This window comes from Haliotis asinina, chromosome 16 (genome assembly GCF_037392515.1).
Source record: "Haliotis asinina isolate JCU_RB_2024 chromosome 16, JCU_Hal_asi_v2, whole genome shotgun sequence".
Taxonomy (NCBI): domain Eukaryota; kingdom Metazoa; phylum Mollusca; class Gastropoda; order Lepetellida; family Haliotidae; genus Haliotis; species Haliotis asinina.
In genome coordinates, this window is record NC_090295.1 from 36,252,746 (window position 1) to 36,278,100 (window position 25,355).

Sequence of the window (25,355 nt, forward strand, 5' to 3'; positions counted from 1 at the left end):
ATTGGATCTAATTCTATGTAATACATGTTCTGACTGGACAGTTGTCACGTTGCCAGTATGTCCTCCAAGGTTTTGCAGCTGTCTCCCTTTCTCCAGATCCCATACTTTCAATGTTGTGTCTTGACTGAAGCAAATAATGATGACCGAATAGAAAGGCAGGTGATAATTTATTTTGTGAGTTTTTGCCACTAGGGGATTTCACGGGAACTGGGAAATATGGCTGTATTAGTACAGAGGTACGTGGGAAGACACGCCTTGAGTAACCTCTGTGGGAAGAGAATGCACACCCTTATGTGGAGCTCATTACTGGTATCCCTCACCTTGATATTGCTGAAATAGTGTAAAAAGTGTAGTAAAACCATGTGTACTCACTGTCTGTAGCGACTAAATTTGAAAATTTTAAGGGGTTATCCCTAATTTGTTAGCACTGTTCAGGCTTGTGAATGTTTTTAGTAAATCTCCATCCCAACAAGTCAAAAATTTGTCAACAGACCATTAATGAACATGATTTTGCTCATTGTGACATGGCTATTATATTGCCCTATTTTGCTTCTATATTCTGAAAATAATGTGGTAAAATACACAAGAATAAAAAATATGGCATGCCTTGGTTTTCTGTTTGGAGTAGTGTGGAGTTTCAATTGTAAGGAGTGATGTACGTTTGTTGGTTGGTAGCTTAACACCACACCCGGCAACTGGGAACAGAGAATCCAGTGATCAGCAGCATGAGCACTAATGTGCACAAATGGGATATGATGACATGTTTCAGCCAAGTTGGTGAGCCTGACCACTCATCCTGTTAGTCGCTTCTTGCGACAAGCATGGGTTATTGAAGATAAATTCTATCCCAGATCTTCACAGGTCTGTCAGTGCTGAGTGAAATGAGTTTAACGCCACTTGGACAACAAGCCTACGTTAGTCTAGACACTGTAAATAATACTGTGTGTGAAACAACAACTCTTTCCTGGGGTAACCATAGGTTTGACACAGATAACAAAATTTTTTGTGAGTTAGTATGATTTTACACCGTGTTTTAGCAATATTCCAGCTATATCACAACAGGATACACCAGAATGGACTTCACACAATAGGAACTGAACCAAGGTCTTCAGTGTGATGAGTGGATGCTCCAACCATCAGGCTACCACTCCATTCTAACAAAATTTGAATGGCAGAACGAGAAATTAAACAATTTTAGTGAAATTTCAAATTAACAAACACATACCCCTGTTATAAATATGACATCCCAATACTCATGAAAAGTCTGTCGTACAGACCATGAAATAAATATACTTAATACAGCCTTTGCAAGTCTTGAACATGAGGCAAGTGTAGATTATTACAGATTCAGTTTTCTGAAAATGAAGAAAGTGTCTGGGTTCCTTTTCGTTATATTTGATGAAGACAATATAGAAATAGTTTTTCTGTAATATTATATGTTCATTTCAGAGACAACATCCTCTACAGGTCATGCTGGATGACCTTTTATCACACCATTAAGAATCTTGCTCAACAGAGTGAGTGAGTAGGTTGAGTTTTATGCCACTTTTAGCAGTATTTCAGCAATATCATGGTAGGGGAACACTAGAAATGGACTTCATAGATTGTAACAACGTGGTGAATCAAACTCTGGCTTTGGCATGACAAGTGAATACGTCAACCACTGGGCTTCTCCACTGCCCTTTTTCAGTAGACCTTGAAAATGAAAGTGTAGAACCATACAATTCTGAAAGTGAAAAGTTCACTCAAGGCATGCCAAATAACAGTTGAGATCTGTATGAGAATCTGTCGCAAGGTCCCTTAGCAACATTATCTTCTCTTCCACACAGCCCTCCCTGCAATGCTAAAATCCTAAATAAAGCAAGCCTGGCTTTCCACAGGTTCTAAATCTCCCACCTCACTGGGATTCCTTCCAGTTTAAAAAAGAATCATTTGTTTCTGTATAAATTACACATACTCAAGCCTAAGAGTTACTCTAGTTGTATATGACTAGTTCCAAATGCTAAATCACCTGTCTCTCATTTAGACCAGAGTCTATTCTAGAAATGAAATCTAGGGGGGATTTGTCGCCCCCTGACCTAAAATGGAGGAGGGGTTTGGAAAATGCTGGGGGAATACAAAATTGTTTCTGAAAAACACTTGGTTTGGTTTTTTCAGAGTCAGAGGGATGGGGTCCGTTTCAGGGTTTTGCTCGCCTTTCATTTCACACGTCTCCTTAACAGACGTATTGGTCTGGGGAGACGTGGCCGACACTGTTGCTTTCTCAGTGGTATTTTGCGCAAAAATGTCAGTCATTTCCATTCTTTTGTGTGACATTATTCATACCAAACTACCACAAACTGTTGTAAATAATAATTTCGTATTCATTTGTTGTCTGCAACTTCAAGGGATAATATTTTCTGATTTCGAAAACGAAGCTAAAACGAACTGATGTTCTAAGTAAGATCGACGAAACTGTGTTTTGCAAGTGCTGTACACATGCACTATCTATGTTTAGAGTTCATAGTCTAATGTTGTCAATTAATTAATTATTCAAATCATAACTTCATAAAAAAATGTGATCTATTTTTACACTGATATGAATGGAATTTTATTTCCTCAGTGCCGACTCCGATTTAAAAAGTAATTCCTTGTCAATATAAAGCTTTTTCCATATGTTTTTTGCAAGGTAGGTAGGGAACAAATTACTAAGTGCGACAATCCGCGCTCTGTAGAGTTTATGAGGAGCGTTTTAATCATTATTAGTGCAAATTGCGCAATCGTGCATCCTAGAATAGACACTGTGGAGGCATTTAAGTATTTTACTGGATATTGTATGTATTGAAACACAGCCACAACATGGAGTGTGATTTAATTCAGATGGGTGTAATATGCAATGACACTGAAAAGACCTTTGAATTCATGAAAGAAAATACCCTGCTTGCCTCTTCAATGAACTGTGAAAAATGTAAAATGTCCATGTCATGACATTCTCTTCCCACAGAGGTTACTTGTCATATCTTCCTACGAATCTCTGTTCTAATAAGGCCATATTTTGCGGTTCTCATAAAATCCCCTAGCGGCAAAAAAAGGCAGCAGATTTATCTCCCTTTTTTCTGTCCAATCAGAACACGTATTACATCGACTTAGATTCAACTTGACAAATGCAAGCAATGTGGAGAAACAAATATGAGATGTCTGAATTCTGTCTAGAAGAAACATTTGAGTATCGCGCTCAGGAAGAGGTTCTAGTTTTCACGATGCATCCAGAAATTACCAAGATCATGCGAACGATCACACATATGGTGCTGAAAACATATAAGTATAAGTATAAGTATAAGTATTAGCATAAGTACAAGTACAAGTACAAGTACAAGTACAAGTATAATATATTCCTGTCAACAATTTGACACAACTACCTCTGATAGTGCTACAAAGATATTTAATCAGCATCTGTGCTGGTGACTGAAGTTATCTTGTCAGATTCAGTGTGAAATTTCATAAATTTCCTTCACTATCATGAAATGAATTGATAGGGATAATAGTAAGTATATTGTTTGTTGTTTTTACCATTGTGAATCAATTCATGAGTTAGACTGAAATGTTTCCATCAAATTCATGTGACTGTAGCTAGCATCAGTTCTTGTTAACGTGTTCATGTTGATACTCTTCTAAATATCCATGAAGCCCAATTTAACATTTCAAACATATGGTGCTGAATGCAGATTTATTTATCTTCTTAAAATGTGGGCCCACCCACAAATTGCACTATAGGAATAAAAAATAAGTGGGCCCACATGTGTTTTCATGTCAATGCAGTATCATAGTTTTGTAGTTGACATAGATGTAGTACTGCTTGATATCCAACTGTTAAGCAAGGACAGTGGAACGGCCTACCTTTCCTGGCTTAGACATCGGTTACTTCAACACCATGGGGTACTCTGTGATTCTATAACATGAGTAGAATTACTAAGAAAATAACTCTATTTATACAATGTCGGCCCACATCCGAGTCCCTCCAGTAACCAGCTGGTGAGTGATTTAGAATTCTGTAATATTTGACAAACACGCAGAAAAGTCTTGAAGCTCAATAATGCCATTCACATTGATGGAAATGGTTCTCAAAATAGAATAACCTAAGCATTTTTAATGATGAAGGTGACGGACAATATCGTACATCTCTTTCGCAGTGGCATGTATTTCTCAGATACGAAACTAAACATCATCGCTCAAAGTTGTAGTTAGAGTTGGCTCCCCTCGCAAATCTAACCACTGATAGTGCAGTTTCGCCGGAATAAATTATAATCGCCACAGTTTTGCATCATAATGAGTGAATTGGTGAGAGGTGAAGCCTGCACAAGTCAGTGTTTCAGCGAGTCACATTAATCAAAGGTTTAACACATTTTGGGGTAGTTACTTCAAGTTCAAATAGAAGATTTGGAAAGTGTTCCACCCGTACCTGCCCCCCTCCCAACCTTTTCCATATAGTAAATTTTCTCCAAGGGAAGTCCTTTCCCTCTATCCCTGTGTAATATTACAACACTAAAGTTCGTTCATTTGTTGTTTTTATACATGTCCTACTTTATTGAAAGTATATTTAGGGTGAGGAATGACTGTATGTTTGTAATTTTGGTTTTTGATGGGGCTAGGGTGTGCATGGAGAACTCTTATTAACAAAAAAAGGTTTAACCCTTAGGGTATCAAATTTCATAGAACATCACAGTAAAGTATCAAATATTTATGACATACAGGATCGGATATGAACGCGTCTTATTAACTGTTCCAGTATTTTTCTTGAATAACAAAGATGGATGAAAACAACAAAAACATTGTCAAACAGCCGTACGACTATGTCGGTTCGGAGACCTAAGTCATGATAGAGATGATCAGTCCACAACTCATCACAAATATATGAAATATGCGTCCTTGTTCCGTTGCGTTTCATATTAAATGTTTTCAAAATAAGCTATGGAATAAACACATTTCGGCTTTGAAACTGAACGCTACCAAATGACTCATTTTGCATGGTTTGGTGGTTACACATCTTCATCTGACATGATCTGTCAGTGCCACCGAATGACGTGTCCTACAATTTTGAACCTCAAAGGGCAAACATGGCTTTCATTTGTACAAACCTTTAGACGCTCCTCTTCTGAAAGCTGTCTTCCTAATCTCTCAAGGTTTTCTATTTGTCTCAGTTTCTTCCTAAGTTTCCTAATTTGACGAGCCAAGCTGATACTCATGGAGGGAGCAGACATGTTTTCATTGCCCGTATGTAATTTGGGGAATTCCCATAAAGGGAAATAACTCTATTATTAGGCGACGCTTTCGGAGCAGTCGGAAAAACTCGGGTTAAACCGGCACAACTAAGTGATGGCTATGGGATAGATCAAAAACAATTCTGTGTAGGAGCTCCGATTGAATTTCTGGGTAGTCAACTTTCGCTTTAGAGAAGGCATGAATTGAGACAGATTCGTTATTTTGTGGGTGTTTTATGCAACCACGTAAGTATCAGCTATGAAGACATTTCAGTCTCATATAGTTTTATCCTATTATTCGATATGTAGGCTAGTGATGACAGAAAATTAAAACCTCCCTTTAACGTATTACTATTACATCATAATCGATTTTATAAGCCTAAGGTACAGTGCGTAGGGCAGTTCCGGATCACTAACGAAAAACCAACTGCATGCGCCTCTGCAAAAATATATCTGAAGCACCTAAGGGCAATTTCTGACTGAGCAATGTTTCATGTTACTTACACAAAAATATGAAATCGGTCCTGATTGACTAGAAATATGGCAAAAGAAACGCTCCGCCCTTATGGCATTCTCTTCCCACAGAGGTTACTTGTCATACCTTCCTACGAATCTCTGTTCTAATACGGCCATATTTTGCGGTTCTCATAAAATACTCTAGCGGCAAAAAATGGCAGCAGATTTATCTCCCTTTTTTCTTTCCAATCAGAACACGTGTTACATCGACTTAGATTCAACTTGACAAATGCAAGCAATGTGGAGAAACAAATATGAGATGTCTGAGTTCTGTCTAGAAGAAACATTTGAGTATCGCGCTCAGGAAGAGGTTCTAGTTTTCACGATGCATCCAGAAATTATCGGGATCTTGCGAATGATCACTTTTGGAACAAGGTTGCTGATTGCACTACTAAATCTGATTGCCTCCAATCACGAGTCTTGAATACTCGCACCACGAAAGGGTCGTATTAGAACAGAGGTTATGTAGGAAGATGTGACAAGTAACCACTATCGGAAGAGAATGCCGTTACGGCAGTTCTGAATCATTTCAGTGTATTCCGCATCACGTGACATAACGAGGCAGTGTTCGGTTATTGGTGCTCGTTTGGGGCAACAGGGGTCTGTGTCAAACAGTAACACGCATTTAATTAAATAGATGCGTTAACAATATTCATAATGTTTGATAAATGAATAATTAACAAACATTGTAGTTGATAACAACATCCACTTGGCAGATAGTTTTAACACCTGCTGCTCATAACAACATACTCCAGAATCATGATTCCAGGTACCAGTGTGGGCTGAAAATAATTTCTTGGGGTTAATACATAAGTGGTTTATGGTACTGATCTCTTCAGTATTGATATATAGTATTTTGTCCCGACTTTTACATGTGACTTTAACTTGTAAAGTACAACTATCGAGGCAAAATAACCCATTTTTTCAGAACCTTTAACGCTCTATTCAGTCAGGGGCTTTTTAACATTACATCATCAGTTACTGATTGTAAAGCTAACGAACGTAATCTATTAATACCAGCCTATTTGAACTCTTTATGAGTGTGTATCTTCTTGTGTTTAAAAATGAAACAAACCATAGCTCAGGTCTACTCCAGCCTCATTGCTTCCGCCTCTGGCATAAGTAACAGGGTATTTTTGGTTGTCATAAAAGGTCACTTTCAGTTGCTGTGGTTAATAACGTAATGACATAGTATGACCATGCCTCCTCCTTTCTCTGCCGGTGCAACAGGCCAATGGAGAATACTTGGAACAGGTTCTCCAGCTGGCTCAGCAAACACACTGCCACCTACATAAAGAATTTGCCTGAATGACCCTGCAAGACTGCTTGGCTTTTGTAGTGAGTCGTACCTTACTAAAATGCATCAAGTTATTGAAAAAAAGAATAATATGACTTGAAAACAAAACAAAACAATTTCAACCCCAAAGCATTGTCAAGTTGGTTATTTCCAATATTCATAACCTTTTACCTGACAGACAGTTCTGTACCGCAAATTACGTTTTGGCGAAATGAAGACCAACACGTTTTATGTATCTACTCTGTGCTAAAAACATCTAAGACAGACCCATAAGTGAGTATATATTTTAAACAAAGGCAACCGAAATAAGATCGTATAACTAATTACTTTATTTCAACAGTAATTAACATTTTTCGGCAGTTGGCAGTCTTGAAGTGATCCCTATTTTCTGGTGATCCGGAACTGACTTAAACATGTGGTTCCACAAATTGCATATTGCTCCAAAAATATACCAGATGTAGAGAAGATTTTTGTTGCTTTTTACAGGTGAAAGGTATCTGCATGCAATGGGGTGTTAACATGAGGCAACTTGATTCTAGTTTCATTTTAGACGGGCCATTCCGAATGAATTACCTTTTCCTGACGTGCCAACGACAAATTATGACATGATAGGTATCCTCATTACAGGGCGCGCAAGTAAACTTCTGGTTCAGATCACGTAAAACAGAATATATCACCTTGAAGGGCAATGTCTCGGCTTTAAAATGAGAGATTGAGTGAAGAAATCCTTCAAGATTTACAGTTTCTAGGGGTTAACATACATGGCAGGGATCCGGAATAGCCGTGATCCGGAATACCCTTACTCACTGTAATACATAAAAAATTGACTATCATTACTGATTAAGTGACACAGAGGACTAACGAGAGTTATCTTAATACAGTGTATATGGTTGCAGTGTTACTGTTAGCAAGATTTTGTTTCACAGTGGTATGAAAGTCCATATAAATAACATTCTTGAAATATCAATGAATTTAGTTGATTGTGTCTGTCCAAAAAATAACCCCCAGTTTTGTTGTGTTTGTCCTCCAAAGTGAAACAATGATAAATCAGTGATGGGATAAATGCGGGTGGATCCAAGGTTGTACTGAATACCCACATTACTACCCGAATCCATTGACAAAAACTTGTTGAATGCGTTTAGGTATGAGGTGTTGTCGGACCTATAGATTAATTTTTTCGGAAAAGATTTTCCCTGCAAAAGAGCATCAGAAGTCATGCCCCTGGAGGTTGTTTACATATGTACATCAGAAGTCTCCGGGGACATGACTTATGACGCTCTGTTGCAGTGATGATCTTTTCCTAAAAAAATAATCTATAGCTCCAACAACGCCTCATACCTAAACGCATGGGTGGTCAAAGGTGGATAATTATAAAAATGAAAACAGTAGAAACCGAAAACAAGACTCTCTGAAACAGGTGCTCCTTCTAGTGACGCCATATTTTGATGTGTGAGTTTCAGGACGCGACTGACGAATCACAGAAAGGGAGCCGAGGAATCTCCAAAGATTGCCAAGCTTGTTTCAAGTATTACTGACATTGTGTCCGATAGGGGCGTTGTGTTTCTGTTATTACCGCGAAACTACCAAGTCGCTGCAATTGTTTCGCGAGTGGGCTGCGTTTGTTTACATTTAAGATGCAATTCCTTCAAATTTGGCGTAATTCCTTCAGTTACTTAGGGGTCCTGCTACAATGGGTCTAACAAAACCTAGTAGGAGGTTGCTAAGTTTACTTAGCCTGGAAACCCAACAGTTTTTAGACCTTGTAGTTTAGTAAGAAAATGATAAAACATGTAACTGCCTCCCTCACTCACTCCCCTATTGAAGACAATATTTGAATCCCCCATCATCATGACCAGAATAATACGGGAATATATGTATCATAATATTTCCCCAATAAGGTTCAGATGTACATTACTTGTAAAACTGTGTCATTTTTGGGGTAGTACTTAAAGGTGATTGTTATAATGGCAGTGTAAATTTAAAGGATGTGAAATGAGCTTCCCCTTTCATATCAAGTTTATGTTCCAAGTGAAATAATTTTGCTTTGTCAAGGGAGTTATAGGATTGAAAAACAATGCTTGTAACCACACAAAAACGAAAAAGGATAAAAATAATTATTTAATTCCATAGAAGTGTTTTCGTTTTACATGCTCTCAGATGGTGTAAAAACTTCTGAATCAAAATCACAAATGGAGTGAGTGGTGAAAGTAGTACTAGTAATGTCAAAGTTCACATATTAGCCAATCAAATCACTCGAAGGTGTTATGACACATATGATATAATAGCATGATCTCATGTGTTCCAGACACTGAGCTTAATGGCCTCAAACGATGCTGCTGCCATTGTGGTGATGAAGGTCCTGTGCAGGTGCAATTGTAGGATATCCTTGCAGCAGCTTTTCAGTCACCTCAATAAGGATGGGTTCAAAATAAGCAATTGGCAAAGCCTTCAGAAATTTCTTGAAAAGTATCCAGATGTATTTCAAATACAAGAACCAAAGCATCCTCGCAGCCTTGTTTTCCTGTCGGCACGAGTACCCATCTGTGAGGATCATTCCACAAAAAATGGTGACTGTAACCAAGAAGGTTTCTGTGGCAGTCTTCACATATGCAAATTCTTTCTTTTGTCAGACTCATGCAAGTTTCAGGCAAACAAATGTGTGTATGGGCATGACCTTCAAACATCACACAACCTCCAAGTTCTACAGCCCTATTTTATGGATGAACTGAGTGATGCTGAGATCAAGAGAATATTAAGGTGCATAGAAAACCGCACCTTCCTCACCAAACCGGGAATCTGTGATTACTACAACGTAAAACAGGGATGCAATCGAATGAATTGCTCATTTCTACATCTCTGCCGCCATTACCTGACAGGTGAATGCCATTTTGGTAGCAAGTGTAGGAGAAGCCACAACATCCATGATCCAAATGTAAGCAACATCCTGGCTAAATATGGTATTAACTGTCAGCGTCCTGATGATGACATTCTGGATGACCTCCGAATCTTATTTGAAATGTCCGATGACAGACCTCTCGCCAGACACAGCTCAGTAACATCTTTGCCAGACCTACCCCAGCCACCTTCAAGAGGACCACGATGTAGATCATTAGGTCCTAAAAGAAATCGGAGAGTAAGCTCCCCTTCACCAGCCCGTTCAGATGCTGCCTATGAGCCTCAGGATCAGTATGGTGGCTATGGTTATCCTTATGCTGTTCCTCCTGGAAGTGCAAGAAATGCAGGCAATGAGTATTGGGGACCTATGAGAGCTGGACATGGATCCTATCCTTTCAATATGAGTGGCCCCCAAGGTCCTTATGCTTATCCACCAAATCCTTATCCAACTGACATTCATCCTCCAAGAAACACAGGCTATGGACCTCCCAATGTCCACCCAAATCCTTTTGGGAGTCCAGCTCGGAATCAAAGACAACCTTTTTCTCATCACTCAGAACCCCATGGACCATGGACACAACAGCCTGGATCCCAAAGAATTGGAGCAAGACCAAGAGGAAAGGTGCAAGATCCTCCGGACCAGGACCAAGGACCAAGAAATGATGGAGCTCAACCAAAGGCCCATCAGAAGAGGTCACAGTCCGTGGGAAGACCTTTTAAGGGGAAACAAGTCTCAGAGATATCTGACAAGGACACTCTGGATATTTGCACTTTTTTCTTAAAAGGGAAGTGTTGGTATGGTGACAACTGCTTGAGACATCACAAAGACATGATATACCAGTGGCAGTTTCGGAAGAAACAAGCTAGTGCTAAACATCACCGAGAATGGAAGGATTTTGATGAGGAAGATAACACAAACATTGAAATGAACTTTTGTCAGCCAAACAAAATTGAATGCTTTGTCAAGTAAGTATCTGTTTCGTCAGTATTTAGCATAATATAAACATGATAAAGACCCTGTATGTCTTTTAAGAATGTAAAATATGAATATTTGGGGAAGTTTAAGATGTCTGTTAGAAAATGCCTGATAATTCTGCATTTTGTCTCTGGATTTCTGATTGTATATATGTGAGACATGTGAAATGAAGTGCAAAATACTGGGGCAAGCATAACTGCTTTCAGTTGCCCGTCATTAGCATAATATAAACATGATAAAGGCCCACCATTTCTTTTAAAAATGCTAAATATGAATATTTGGAGAAGTTTACAATATCTGTTACAATATGACTGACAACTCTGCTTTATGTCTCTGGATTTCCATTTGTACATATGTGAGACATTTATGTGAAATGAAGTGGCAATATTTGTGAAATGAAGTGCAACAAACTTGGGCAAGCATAATTGCTTTCAGTTGTCTTCAGCAAGCCTGATTGTTTTCCACTGTCTTCAGCAAGCATAATTATTTTCATGTGTCTTATGCATGCAAAATTATGTCAAATTCTCTGGAATGTATTTTTCGTTTTCAGACTTGATGGTGTCATTAAAGTCACCTTCACTGATGACCCAATGACAGGAAGTGGACAGGACACTGAAATGGACATTCGTCGACTATCAACATTATCATCTGAGGATCCGAGTGCTACACCTGTGGTTCACAAGTGGATAACAGACTGGAAGTGGTATTGGGAGAATCAGTTTGGAGAGTGGACTGAGTATGGCGTGAAGGTTAGATTACGACAGAGGCACAGCCAAAAGTGTTTCAATGAGATGTGTCTGCCAGTTTGTCTATGTTTAATACCATCATATACAGAATTTTAGGTTAATTATAGTGAGTGAGTTGTAGTTATATGCCAGATTTTTCCTTATCCTGACTCATGCTTAATTACTTATCTCCTCTTCCAGGGGAGGGTAGTGGAACACCTGAAATCCCTTAAAGATCCCTTCTAAATGAGGCGGACATAAAATTCACACTCACCCATGTATTACCTCCCCTCCCATGCATATGGTCAGCTGACCGACATAATACTTCACTCCCTCTCCCTATCCAACTGGAGGCACCCAGGGTTCCATTTACGGCAATAAGTCTTTCATTCTTTTGGTTTTTCTAACTAAATTTGTGTTGTATCCGGTTTTTGCAACATTTCAGGAATATCATGGTGGGGAACACCAGAATTGAGCTTTACACATTGTACCCATGTTGGGAATCGAACGCTAAACTCACTCTGCATATTACAGGATTTTCGTGGTTTCACTTCAAGTATAAACAGTGAGGCCATTGAGCAGGCGTATTTAGCTGATCCAAAGGGATCTATTGAGTTCAGCACATTGGAGTACACCTACAAACTCAACTTCTCCACAATGACGCAGGAGAACACACAGGTCAAGACAGAACGGAATGTCAGAAGGCGACCTTATTTCTACAAGAAGGAAGACTTGAAAAACAGGTTTGTTAACTGTCACATTTTTTTTTCAAATAACACAATATGTCATATCCTAGAGTTTCTACTGTGTACAAAGCAATCCAAAAATTATTACTGCGATGCGAAAAAGAAGGTTTATTGTATACAGTCAGGCAGCGTTAATCCCGACGCTTCTGTTTTTTTATCAAAAACGTTCGGATAGTGAAACGTACAGACTACTGAAACAAACTTTAATGAACACAACTACAGTTGAGTTACTTCCCTTTGACATGGCAATACAAAAACATACGAATGTATACAAGTTTCAAAAGACTTTATTACAGTTCGTAGACATAACAACTTGAATATTCATATAACAACCAATCAACGCATACAATCATGTCTAGATAGATTATACATACATGTAACAAAACTCACTCGTGAAAGAAATCTCCAATGACAGTCTGCTTGGCGAGTGGCTTGAACGACACACGCATGTTGACCATTGTCTTCAAGTTTTTTCATTTCCAACAAGCTTGAAATAATTTATCATAAAGTCCATGTAAGCTCCCATTTGGCTGACAGTCGGGGGAGGTGTTGTCTCTGGCTCATCGTCAGAATCGTCTGGGTTGCTGTTGTCGGCGCTTGTAACCATACACACAATCTCATCTTGTAACAAGGGCTGCTTCTGCTTAATTGTCGATGTCAGTGAAGTCATCTGCATTTTCAACGTCTCCATTTTTATTGGGGGAGCGTTGGAGAAGCTGGCGTAGTTCCGACAAGGCCATGTCATCTTCATCAATGACAGCTTCAGATGGAGTGGGAATAATGTTGGCATGATGGTAACTGTTCTGAATGGTGGAGCTTTTTACTTCGGACCAAGCAGTTTTCACAAATCGAAGCGCTTCTTGGAGATTAAGCTTTTGTAGACGGTCGTTTTCAGCACACTGGATGAAATGCTTGACAAGGTATTTCATGTAGTGGGCCTTGAAAGTTCTTATGATGTTCGGGGGCAAGAAATGAACTTTCACATTGGTCACTTTGACAGTGGCACACTTGTGACTAGCAGCATTGTCACAAAGTAAGATCATGTGTTGACCACGTGATCATATCTGTCTGTCAAATGATTGTAGCCAATCACAAAACATATCCAATGTCATCCATGCTTTCTTGTTAAACCGATATTGGACATACATTTCTGGATTAAAGTCTCCTCCAAACCATCTGGGATGTATTGAATTTGCAATGAGGAACAGATTGATGTTGACTGATCCAGCTGCGTTTGCACACAAGGCAATGGTGATTCTTTCTTTTGATTTCTTTGTGCAAGCCATTTTCTTTTTAGCCAGGGTGTGATTTGGTCTGAGTTTATAAAACAACCCTGTCTTGTCCATGTTGAAGATGTCTTCTTTGTTATAATCTTTTAGAACAGATTTCAGGTCCTCTTGCCCACAAATTACTGCTGTTTTGTCGGCACTAGCTGCTTCGCCCTGGTAAACTTGTTTCGAAATTGAATAACGAGATTTGAAGCAGTAAAGCCACCAGCGTGAGTAGCCAAAGTCGTGAATGTCCATTTTGTTACCAAATTCCTTTGCCTTTTCTAGTAGAATATCATCACTGACTGAGATGTTTTTACTGGTCATTTCATTGGTCCAAACTAGCCTCCTCTAGTGTTTGGTGTTTTGCATTTCTTGCCGTAGTTAAGGAAGCTGATTCTTCAGCAATGTTTAACCATTTCTCCCTAGTATGCCAAATGTCCGAAATTGTCGATGGAATGTCCGAATTCTTGACCAAAATGTTTAGACACAAGATCGAAACTGTCTTTAGGGTTTTTCTCTTTGTATCCACAAATTTCTCTTTTTGGTGCGGCAGTAATTTCACATCTTTTACGCTTAGGGGCAGGACTTGATATTATGACTGACAAGTGTCATGTGCAGCTGATCTCATTTTGACACAATCAGTTCGTATATCGTGGAAATCGGATTGTTGGGGTCCGGACTAACGCGGCCTGACTGTATCTGATGATGTACTTTGTGATATAAACTATGTAATGTCTGCTCAACCACTGATATTTAAACTTGTCTCCCATGCAGAGTGGTCATTCTTCTTCTTGTCACACCCCTGTGTGGATGTAGTGTAGGAGTTTTCAGTTTTCCTTACAAGTCTGTCATGGGTAGTTGACCCTAAGTGGCATGATTTTCGGGTTGTGGCATAATATGTGGATATTCCCAATACGTATCACATTGTACTATCTGCATTTTTATTATCCAATCTGTAACCTACAGTGTAAACAATAATTTCTTTCTCATATCCATACTTGTCATGTGTAGATTGTATTTGCCTGAGTATGTTCATTGCTTCTAGACCTAGACGTGAAGGCCGAGCTGGTGGGGGTGCAGAGGGTGAGCTGGCTAAGGTGCCAGGCTAGTAATCCAGTGTGCTTGGAGGTGCCAAATTTGTTGAACTATTCTAGTTTTCAACATGATCCTAGTTCTCAGGGCATTTGTAAAGCTCTGAATTCTTCATCGCTGGTATTGGCATAATGTACAACAGTATAGAGCCAGTACTGGACCAATGATTGTTTTCTGTTAGTGGTCCGTTACAGGCAAAACTGTACTGCGCCATATATGGGCGGTTACTGTAAATACTGCACTGTAATACTGTACCGGTAAAAGTACTGGCCCAGGATATAGACAGTGCACTTCCTGTCTGGTCAGTTGTGGGAGATTTACTTTCAAGGAGCGTCATTACCAATGGAATATCCTGCGGTTTGGCATATCTACGTCCTGTCTTTTTTACTTTGGTAACCAAACTGATAACGTTACAAGTTACCTGCATTGTCTTCAAACCCAGCAGGATCCAGTTGTCATTTATCTTCACGGGCAGTTCACCATCAAGCTGCTCATGTAATTAGGGTGGTAGCTGAATTCTGAGGTACCACAGACCTGGTGATTACATTTTGTCAGGGCAGAATGCAGCACAACAGGTCATGATCTTTGTGCCTAAGAACAGGTAGGACAAGATTCAGTGCACCAGTGCTGACCCAGTCTAGAACACTTCGCCAGTGGCATGAGGTGCTAAGGTGGTTGACCTCAGGATATGCGCAGACCTAAAGGGGTCAGCTGCAGCTTTGCCCTCTTCAGATGTTTCTGTGTCGTACATCCGGGACAACAGCTCCAGGGAGTTGATTCATCTTCTCGCACAACTATATACATCCAGTCTTTTGTTGGTACCCAACGAGCTGAATGTTTGTGGCAAAGTCTCTATGGTGCCCTTCACACCGACTCAACACCTGTTTGTGGACACATCTCTCAATAAATGGGGTGCTCACTTTCTTTATCATCAAGTGAGTGAGCTGTGATCATCAGGAGAAAAGGCCATCATATCAACAAATTTGAATTCAGCACTGTCATTCACACCATTCACCACTGGGCAGTACAACTACTCTCCTTCCAGCATCTGATTCCGTCAGACAGTTCCATGGTAGTATGGTACATAAACCATCTGAGATCAGCAGCATTACATTTCAGTTTTATCATCAGACAGTAACCTATGTAGCATTTCAATTGTTTGATCTGGATATTCTCGATATGTGTCACATTGTATCTGCATTTTTATTATTCAATCTGTAACCTACTTTTCTACCTATGTATCTCATTGAACTGTATCCAAGTAGAGTGAACACAAAATATTTTTTTTTAGATAAAGGATCATCAAATTGATTCACTCATCATAGCGGCCAGAGCCGCGTTTCCTTGGTGAGGAATATCATTCTGATGCCTTGTCATGTCCCAAACACACATCAGGCATGGAGTGGAAACTATTAGCTCTGATATTCCAGTCGATGATCTACCTGTTAGATGTAGACCTGTTCGCCACTCGGTACAACCATCAGTTTCAGCAATTTGTGTCCTTAGTCCCGGACCCTCAGACATGGGACCATGATGCATTAGCCATATCTTGGGAAGGTCTGAACGCATGTGTGTTTCCTTCTTCCCATGACTCTTCCTGCGCAAGGTAGTTTAAAGTTACATGCCACCCCGTGAAGGTCCCCAGGTAGAATAGGCCTTCAGCAACCCATGCTTGCCACAAAAGGTGACTATGCTTGTCGTAAGAGGTGACTATCAGGATCGTGTGGTCAGACTCGCTGACTTGGTTGCCACATGTTATCGGTTCCCAATTGCGCAGATCGAAGCTCATGTTGTTGATCACTGGATTGTCTGGTCCAGACTCGATTATTTACAGACCGCCGCCATATAGCTGGAATATTGCTGATTGCGGCGTAAAACTGAACTCATTCACTCACTCACTCAAAGCAAGATTCATCTACTTTTGGTGGTGCCATTTTGGCTAGTGAAAAACTCGTTCGTTGGCCTAAAGACCTATCAGAACCATATACAGTACCCCCTACTTCGTCGTCGACATTCGGACATGTACCACAGGTCATCAGTAACCCTCCATCTGCACGTCTGGCGCTTTAACAGAAGTCACTGATAGTTAGGGGTTACTCTCAAAGAGTCGCTACTACTATAACATCAGTGCATAGGACCTCAACTCAATCGTTGTTCAATGATAGTGGAAGGAATTTGGAAATTACTGTGAAATTAGGATAATTTCTACAGCATTTACGGGCTACAAAAAATAAGGTACTACATTGTCAACCCATTTGGAGCAATCACATCAGTGTTGGGAGTTCTTCCTGATTTCTTTTGTGGATTTCGTAGCGTTCTAGCTCCTATGTACCCTAGCACACTGTTGTGGTCTTACTGTGGTAAGTAGTGGAAGCCGTATGGTGTTGATCTGGTACTAATTGTTAAACATGTCAGCTATCCTTTTCCTTTTCCCCTCTTTGTGATGGGGTCTGGATTGGTGCTGTGTCGAAGCAGATGCAGGTCCGATTACTAGTCGTAACACTTTAATTACTCGGTTACTCTGATAAATCATGACGAAGTCAGATGACTTGCCTAGTTAATTCCTCTTACAAGTGCGAGGGCTGAACACCACATCGCTGGGAGACATCCACTCCTTGTAAACCAAGGGGTTCAGGAGAACCCATCACTAGTACAGGTACTATGCTGGTCAGATCTCTTCCTTGTACATTGCTATCTACGGTTGTCATTAGTCTATACTGTCATCAGTGTATACTGTTAGTGCTTCTTGACTGAAGGAAATCTGTGACCTGCCATCCAACCTTGCAATAAGTGCAAATCAGGAGATAGGTTAAGTTTAAAAGTTTGGAAATTTTAACTATAAACTGTATATTAATATGCTTATCCTATCTCACATGATGTATGCCTACCCAGCCTTCCCACTACACAAATTACTGATCATGAATAGACTGGTCACTCTGAGGTAGTCACGTGGGCAGATAGGGGAACATGAGCAGTAGTCAAATCTTGGTTGTGTACACAAACAAGTAGATAATCTACTCGTTACATAAAAAAACTTGTTGATTGTGGTAAGCAGCCTCAGTCACAGAGAATGCTCAATGTCTGGTTTGTTGACACTTATATGTCTACCTGTCTGTCTGCTAAAGAAAATATGCAATACACAGCTTCAATCATTGACCACATGCAATTTGAACACCTATCAGGCTATACACTTGTAGCGGCCACAAAATTTCCGAGTCCCATGCTGGGATTCAAATGATGGACCTTCCGATCCGAAGTCGGACATGTTGTCCACATGACCAAAGAGGTTAACCCCATCAGCAAGCTGACAAAGTAAGGATGTCTTCTGTGGGATGACTCCACGCCCTGCTACACACCATAAACAAAATAAATTGATGTATGACTCGTGCACCCGAGTCCTGTCTCTGCCACATTATGTAATTTAGGCAGGTGTAATACTTGTACACATGACATGTTTTTATGTCTGTGGGTTGCAAACAAACTACATCCATTTTTCTCAGATGACTGGATCTGACGGAAACTGGTACAAACTCTTCTCAGTTTCACGTCCTGCTTTGTACTTGGATGAATGACAGTTTCCAGCCACGCAGTAGTTCACCATCTCTACTGAGATGATTTTTGATTGGATCGAACACAAATTCAGAGAACATGTATTCACAAAACCCAACATCTCTAAATACATTCTTTATGGATAACAACTTCTAGTGTATATGATTTTTGAACGGTATATGAATCCCTACTGAAACGACGTATCAAGTACAATAAATGAAGTTGTTATCCATAAAGAATTGACTCACCATACTTCTAAAATGCCCATCAAACAGATCATTTCTATGTACACACAATAAGCCCTCAGTGTATCAGCAAATGAACCAGGCACTCGGAAGCCGTTGTTATACTTAAGTGCCCACCCACCTGCTATGACTGAGTTCTGTCTGACGAGGGCTTTGTATCGAGGGAAGTAAGCCTAAGCACAAAATATTGGACTTTTGAATTGTGATTGTACGCTTATAATTTTGTTTATTGTTTTTTTTTACATCAGCAATGTACATTACGTCCTGAATGTTTGATTTTTTGGTTGCATGTGTGACCTTTAAGTACTTCAAGTGAATGGTTCACATTCACCCTCAAGATGTCAGAGTGAGGGGAGATAGGCAGTAGTTGATTTTTAGACAAGTCTTACTGGTCTGACATGAAGGGATATGGATTCCTGAAATCACGGATTTACATATTCAAATGAGATAAGTCAGGTCTCAGAGTGTTGGTTAGTACATTGGTTGGTTGGTTGGTTGGTTGGTTGGTTGGTTGGTTGGTTGGTTGGTTGGATGGATGGATGGATTTGTCTTTAGGAAGCCAGATTGTTTTCAGTCAGGTCTCTGATGGGGATTAGTAGGTTGGTTGGCTGGTTGGTTGGAAGGCTGGATGAATGGATGGATTCAGTTGTCTTTAGAAAGCCTGATTGTTTTCAGTCAGGTCTCTGATGGGGATTAGTAGGTTGGTTGGTTGGTTGGAAGGCTGGATGAATGGATGGATTCAGTTGTCTTTAGAAAACCAGATTGTTTTCAAATATCTGTAAGAAGCATAGTTTTCAGTTGTCTTCAGCATTTGGTTGATTGAATCATTAATTGAAGAATGTGTTTTCATTTGTTTGGTATAGATGTTAGTGCAAATGTTAGAGTGAGTTTGGTTTTATGCCTCTTTTGGCAATATTCCTGTGGTATCATGGCAGTATCTTGACACCAGAAAGGGGCTTCATGGCACCCATATGGGGAATTTAACCAGGGTCTTTGGCGTAACAAGTGAATGCTTTTACCACTAGAGTACTCCAAGCCCCACAAAGGACAAAGTGTAATTATTCAGTATTGTATCAAGATAAAAGGCTTGCAACCCTGGTCATTGCAGGTTATGCCAGTTTTCTAGCATTTCTAGGTGGGCTATAAATAGCGGAATCTTCTGGCTGTTCCTGTCAGAAATTTGAAAACAAATAATCAAGGTTGTGAATCACCTGCTAAAAGGGAGAGAATGTGTGAACAGCAGAAATGTTGTACCGATGATGAATAAATACAATAAAATAAAAAAGAATACATAAATAAACAAGTGAGAGTAAAACATAGTGAGAAAATATTACATTATTGTAACATGGGATCTTAAGTACTTTTTGTACCAATGAAGATTGAAAAGTTTTTAAAATTTAAAAGAAAATAAGTTAATATAGAGACAGTAAACACAATTCACAAAAAATTAAAGAAAATTAGGAATTACAGTAATGTGTTTGGTTAAGAATCTTTTCAAAGTTACTCAGGTTTTCAGTTTCAGTATATCCTTGCACCCGTACAAGGGACATTATCTTATTTCACTTTAATTTCATGCTGACATAAGTGTAATGTAGACTAATGCTTATTCTCTGAATATATATAGTTTTGATAGTAACTAACCCATATAGATTGAAAAGGATCCCCATAGAGACCAGAAATTCAGAACCTGAGGAAATGTAGACTTGGCTCATTTAGTGCTTTAGCATTGCAGAGAGGGTTAGGCAGTAGGGAAAATAATGTAGTTCAGTCTGTGACACAGACTAAAGTGCAATAATGTGCAGGGTCTGATGGTGTGGCTTTCATTATCAGGAACATGGCACCATCCTCTGACAATGTTGAAGTTCCAGATGTTTGGAGCTGCAAGAATTTCAAGTCGGCCAAACAACTTTTCGCTCATTTTAGCAGTCATGAGGTGAGTACCCCACGCGACTTACGTGACACATGTAAGTCTCACCTTGGGGAAGTGAGCATTGCCTACGTTTTCCTAGTGTAGAAAATGGGTACCTGGTGGGATAACTCATATGACCATAACCTTACAGTGAGTGAATATTGTTTTACACTGCTTTTAGCAATATTCCAGGAATATCACAGATGGGGACACCTAAAATGGGCTCAGGCAGAATGGGCTAACCTGAGTAATAATTCATTATGTTGTATGTGCTTACAGTGTGTCAGTGCTTTTATCAAACAAATTGTAGGTATCGTCATGTTCCTAGTCTCATATATGCCTCCCAAACAACCCATTCATAATTATGAATTTCTGCGTACTGCTGTCAACACTGATATCAAATGATTTGGACATTTTTTCACGTTTCCGGTCTAATAAAAGATGTTACACCCCAAAAAACCTGTTAATAAGTTTTTGTGCATTCTGTATTGCTTTGTCAGTAAAATAATATCACAGCAGTTCGACACATTGTGTATGTCTCTTCAAGGTTGATGACTCCTCAGAAGAATACAAAAAGATAAAAGATCTTTTCTACAAGACTCTTTCAAGCAGCAGTGTCATCAAATCAATCAAGCGCATTGAAAATGGAGAATTGTGGGCTAATTACTATGTGTGAGTATGCATTAAATGTTTTTATTGATGCCTCGTCTGTCTGTCAGTCCATCCATCTGCTAGCCCGCCCATCCATCTGTCTGTAATTTTGTTTCTAGAACGTAACTAAAACATCATTCAATATTTTTCTGCAAAACTGGGTAGAGGTGTCAATCAAAAAAGTGGTATTTGCAGTTGTTTTGTCATTTTGAATTTTCCTGGTTTCCATGGAAATGATAAGAACTTTGTCTCAAAAGGGATCTTGGCAGATTCATAATGAGACAGATCTTGAAGTGGTGCCTTTTGCTGTTTACAGATATATGGCATTTATATTTTTCATGGTTTCCATGGAAACGATTCAAACTTACCCTAAAGAAACATCAAGTAACTGTCACATGATTTGTCCTTTCAAATATTTTGGGGCCGGCAGGACATGCTATCTTCCTACTCTCATTTTTTTAAATATGACATTTGTTCAATACCGATTTTAATATTTTGTTGCATGTATGGAGGAGGTGTTAGTGTTAAACCTGGTGTGCAAATGTCATAAACCCTTTTTGTATGTTTAGGAAAAATGTACTCACCATTTTCAACCTCTGAACCATCACACACCATAAAGCTGAATGAATATTTTGTTTTGCAATATTTGTTGTGTCATCCTGTTTTTCCAGATGAAAAAGGATTTTATGAGACAGTTTCAATTGGTTAAGTTTTGGTTTAGTGGTTGTTTAACACTGCATTCAGCAATTATTCCTGCAGCAGTCTGTAAGTAAGTCTGGACCAAACAATCTAGTGATTAAGATCACAGGCATCGATCTGTACAACTGGGATACAATGACATGTTCAACCAAGTAAGCAAGCATTAATCACCTGTTAATCACCTCTTACGACAAGCATGAGTTACTGAAGATCAATTCTAACACAGATCTTCATAAGTTAACATGCTGTGAGACAAAATCTTGTGTGCAAGTGAACTGGGCGAGAAATCTGAACACTTTCATATTACTATAAGATATAACATATGTTATATTTGGATTTACACTATAAATACTATAAATAATCTGTTGCTGCCTTACAGATTAATTGCTGTTGTATGAAACAGGGTGTTTTCTCATTTCATTTTAGTAGAATATTTGAATCAAAATGCACAAATGTATATTTTGAGTAATCAGCTGCTGTGTTACACCAACAGGAAAATGGCCCAAATGGCTATCAAGGCAGGAAAACCTGTGAAGCAAATGAGTCTGTTTCATGGAACTTTGGAACAATACATCGATCCCATCTGCCACCAGGGTTTTGATTCCCGATTTAGCGGAAGAACAACTGGCACGAGGCATGGACGCGGGAGCTATTTTGCAAGAGATGCAAAATATTCTGACAGTTACTCTGAACAAACAAAATCACAAAAGAAAATGTTTGTCGCAAAAGTTCTTGTTGGAGAAAGTGCAAAAGGTAAACCTGATTATGTGCGTCCTCCTCCCAAAAGTGCTCAGAATGAATATGAGCTGTACGACTCGTGTGTGGATAATACTTCAGATCCTTCCATCTTTGTGATCTTCTCACCGGAACAGTCATACCCAGAATATCTCATATCCTACGTTTAAGAATGTTCTGTATCTTGAAGAACTTTCAACAGAAAATGTTTCTTCGGGAAGATTTTTTTTCGACTTGTTTGGCTCCCATTATTCAGACCCAAGGCCTAGATTTCCAAAGCTCTGTTAGAGCTAGAACAGTCAAAAGTCTGCGTTAATATTGGCACTTATGACTATCTTAGCACTAAGAGAGTTTCGAAAATAGAGGCCAAATATTCATATTTGGCAAAACTTGCCAAATGCAAATTGCTAATTTGCATATACAAGTGTTTTGGGGAGGGATTTTTATCAACGTGAGAAGAAGCTTATGAAGAAGAAGAAGAAGCCCAAAGAGTTCTGTAAAGATTCATGTACTGAATGAATAATTAACTCAAGAACTTATTTAGTTGTTAAAACAAGTAAATTTTTAAACGTTACTAATTGTTTCCCCAGTTTCCATCAGTATCCCTTGGTGTGTGATCCTAAATAAATCCTGTTCCAGCACCATTCGATGATAACACTTTAGGTGGTTTACATGTTATGGCGACAATCCCCTTCCTCGTTCTGAGAGAGCGTTTTCAAGCCATGAATGGCACTGGAATCTGTACTGTTCTGAGTGTGAAATCTCAAATGTAACATGTATTTGACCTCTTTAAATTGCATTGTATATTCATAAGTATGGCAGTGGGACATGCAAGTTTACAATTATGAGTCGGGTATGGAAAACACCTCTGTAGATGAAGACTGACTTAGTGATATAGATTACCATTTCTCCAACTTCCATTCAGTGGAAGCCACGTTGGCTCAGTAGGTGAGATGCAGACAACCTTGACAATTTTATCATAGTCACTACAAATTTTAGCGAGAACTTACTCCAGTGTTATTGCACAAGAAATTCTACTAAATCTGAAGAAAATTCATTAAAATTAAGATGTATCGCCTACAAGAGACAATAAGAAGATAGTATGTAATACTGGTACTGATCTGGTGCTGAAGGTATGGCAGGGAATTTTATCAACGTTATAAGAAGCTTATATTTAGAGTAAAAAGTTCTGTAAAGATTCACACACTGAATTATTAATTCACTGGTGCTGAAGGTATGTGAAATAAAAGCCTCACTCATGATTAGTGTCATATCTTTCTCATAATCCATAAGATTTTAAGTGTTTAGTTGACAACTAATTTTATGGTCAAACTACTAATTTTGATCCTTGAAACTACTAGTACTATTTGCATCACTTTGGGGTTGGCACCTCTGAAGGTGGCTGACTCTGTGTACTGGTGATAAGGCGCTGACTTTGAAAGTGTAGAATTGAATCGAAATCAAAAGAAATACTAGAATCTGTACTTTACTGAAAAAGAGTAATACGAAATAGTATGTTGCAGTGATAGTCAGTGTTGTGGCATTGTAGAGGAGTTGTGTGTTTCAATAAAAGCAAGTGACTGAGTTAAGATTTATAGTCACATCGGAAATATTTCACCCATATCACAACTAAAACTAAAGTTACATGCAGAATACTTACATAAAATATATAAATCCCTATCAACGAAGGATGGTAAAAGTAATAGAGTATCACAAAATGATTAAGAACTCACAAGCAAATACCTTGAAAATTAGAAAACTATTTTGGGGCAATACTATATAAAAATGGGCTACAGGCCGCCAACAACTGAAGGTAGATCACCATACTTGAACCATGGAGACTTCCAGTACTTTTGCTACCTGCGTAGACCTGCATTTATACTATCCATTCAGCCACTGGCACTGTAGTGATCGTTAGCAATAATAAAACAACCAATATTCTATGATTAAACAATGACAGCAAGATCAATGGAATAGGGTCTGGAGGGCTTCAGTGATTATTTTTACACAATATTTTCAATACATTGTTGAAATTCTTAATGGGATAAAATTTGAAATTTAATATATTATTACGTATTGTGGGATTAACAAATCAATTGTTTGTGTTGATATACTGTCTGAAAAATGTTTTGTCTCGACTAACAGCCTTGACTTCCTTCTTCAAATAATTTTATAACCTGACAGAAGTACATTTACATGTACCAACTTTTACCTCGACTCACAAGCATTGCAATCCCCCATCGCAGCCAGTGTGAGGGTCCTGTTAAGTAACTCTGAGAGAACTGTGCATTTTGCTGATTTCTTTTGAAAACTGTCAAAATCAAGAATGACACCTCGTGAGTGTGTATGGGGCTGTTGTGTTGTGCATGTTCATCTCATGCATCATGAGAAATGGTGGTGCATTGCAGGCAGTGTGGGGGTCCTGTGAAGTAACTCTGTAGAGGACTGTATGTTTTGCAGATTTCTTTTGAAAACTGTCAAAATCAAGAATGACACCTCGTGAGTGTGTATGGGGCTGTTGTGTTGTGCATGTTCATCTCATGCATCATGAGAAATGGTGGTGCATTGCAGGCAGTGTGGGGGTCCTGTGAAGTAACTCTGTAGAGGACTGTATGTTTTGCAGATTTCTTTTGAAAACTGTCAAAATCAAGAATGACACCTCGTGCGCGTGTATGGGGCTGTTGTGTTGTGCATGTTCATCTCATGCATCATGAGAAATGGTGGTGCATTGCAGGCAGTGTGGGGGTCCTGTGAAGTAACTCTGTAGAGGACTGTATGTTTTGCAGATTTCACTTGAGCCTGGAATTAGTCA

The 25,355-nt window shown here is 39.1% G+C and overlaps 3 protein-coding genes and 1 long non-coding RNA gene across 4 annotated transcripts in view; 2 read left to right on the forward strand and 2 right to left on the reverse strand.

The window, feature by feature from the left end:
* The window catches only part of LOC137268282 (WD repeat-containing protein 5-like), a 71,942-nt gene extending 66,694 nt beyond the window's left edge, over positions 1–5,248 (reverse strand). Inside the window, exon 1 of the mRNA XM_067802826.1 lies at positions 5,115–5,248. Coding sequence (XP_067658927.1) covers positions 5,115–5,237 — 123 coding nt within the window. The 5' untranslated portion in view covers positions 5,238–5,248. The remainder of the gene's footprint in view (positions 1–5,114) is intronic.
* LOC137267557 (COP9 signalosome complex subunit 7b-like) overlaps positions 1–25,355 on the reverse strand; it is a 519,024-nt gene that overhangs the window by 351,948 nt on the left and 141,721 nt on the right. The gene's annotated exons all lie outside the window — the stretch shown is intronic.
* LOC137267559 (uncharacterized) overlaps positions 1–25,355 on the forward strand; it is a 192,136-nt gene that overhangs the window by 161,296 nt on the left and 5,485 nt on the right. The window lies entirely within an intron of this gene.
* Positions 5,383–23,596, forward strand: LOC137268281 (protein mono-ADP-ribosyltransferase PARP12-like). The gene is made up of 7 exons (XM_067802824.1): positions 5,383–5,483; positions 9,356–10,911; positions 11,472–11,670; positions 12,181–12,389; positions 20,380–20,482; positions 21,006–21,130; positions 22,302–23,596. The coding sequence occupies exons 2-7, from the start codon at positions 9,368–9,370 to the stop codon at positions 22,711–22,713; spliced, it is 2,592 nt and encodes an 863-aa protein (XP_067658925.1). The 5' UTR covers positions 5,383–5,483; positions 9,356–9,367; the 3' UTR covers positions 22,714–23,596.

Excerpts from the sequence above, each read along its gene's own strand:
- LOC137268281 (XM_067802824.1), top strand. The coding sequence starts at position 9,368 with ATGGCCTCAAACGATGCTGCTGCCATTGTGGTGATGAAGGTCCTGTGC. Across the intron at positions 10,912-11,471 it reads AAAATTGAATGCTTTGTCAA|ACTTGATGGTGTCATTAAAG; the intron begins GTAAGTATCTGT and ends TTTCGTTTTCAG. Across the intron at positions 11,671-12,180 it reads GGACTGAGTATGGCGTGAAG|GATTTTCGTGGTTTCACTTC; the intron begins GTTAGATTACGA and ends TGCATATTACAG.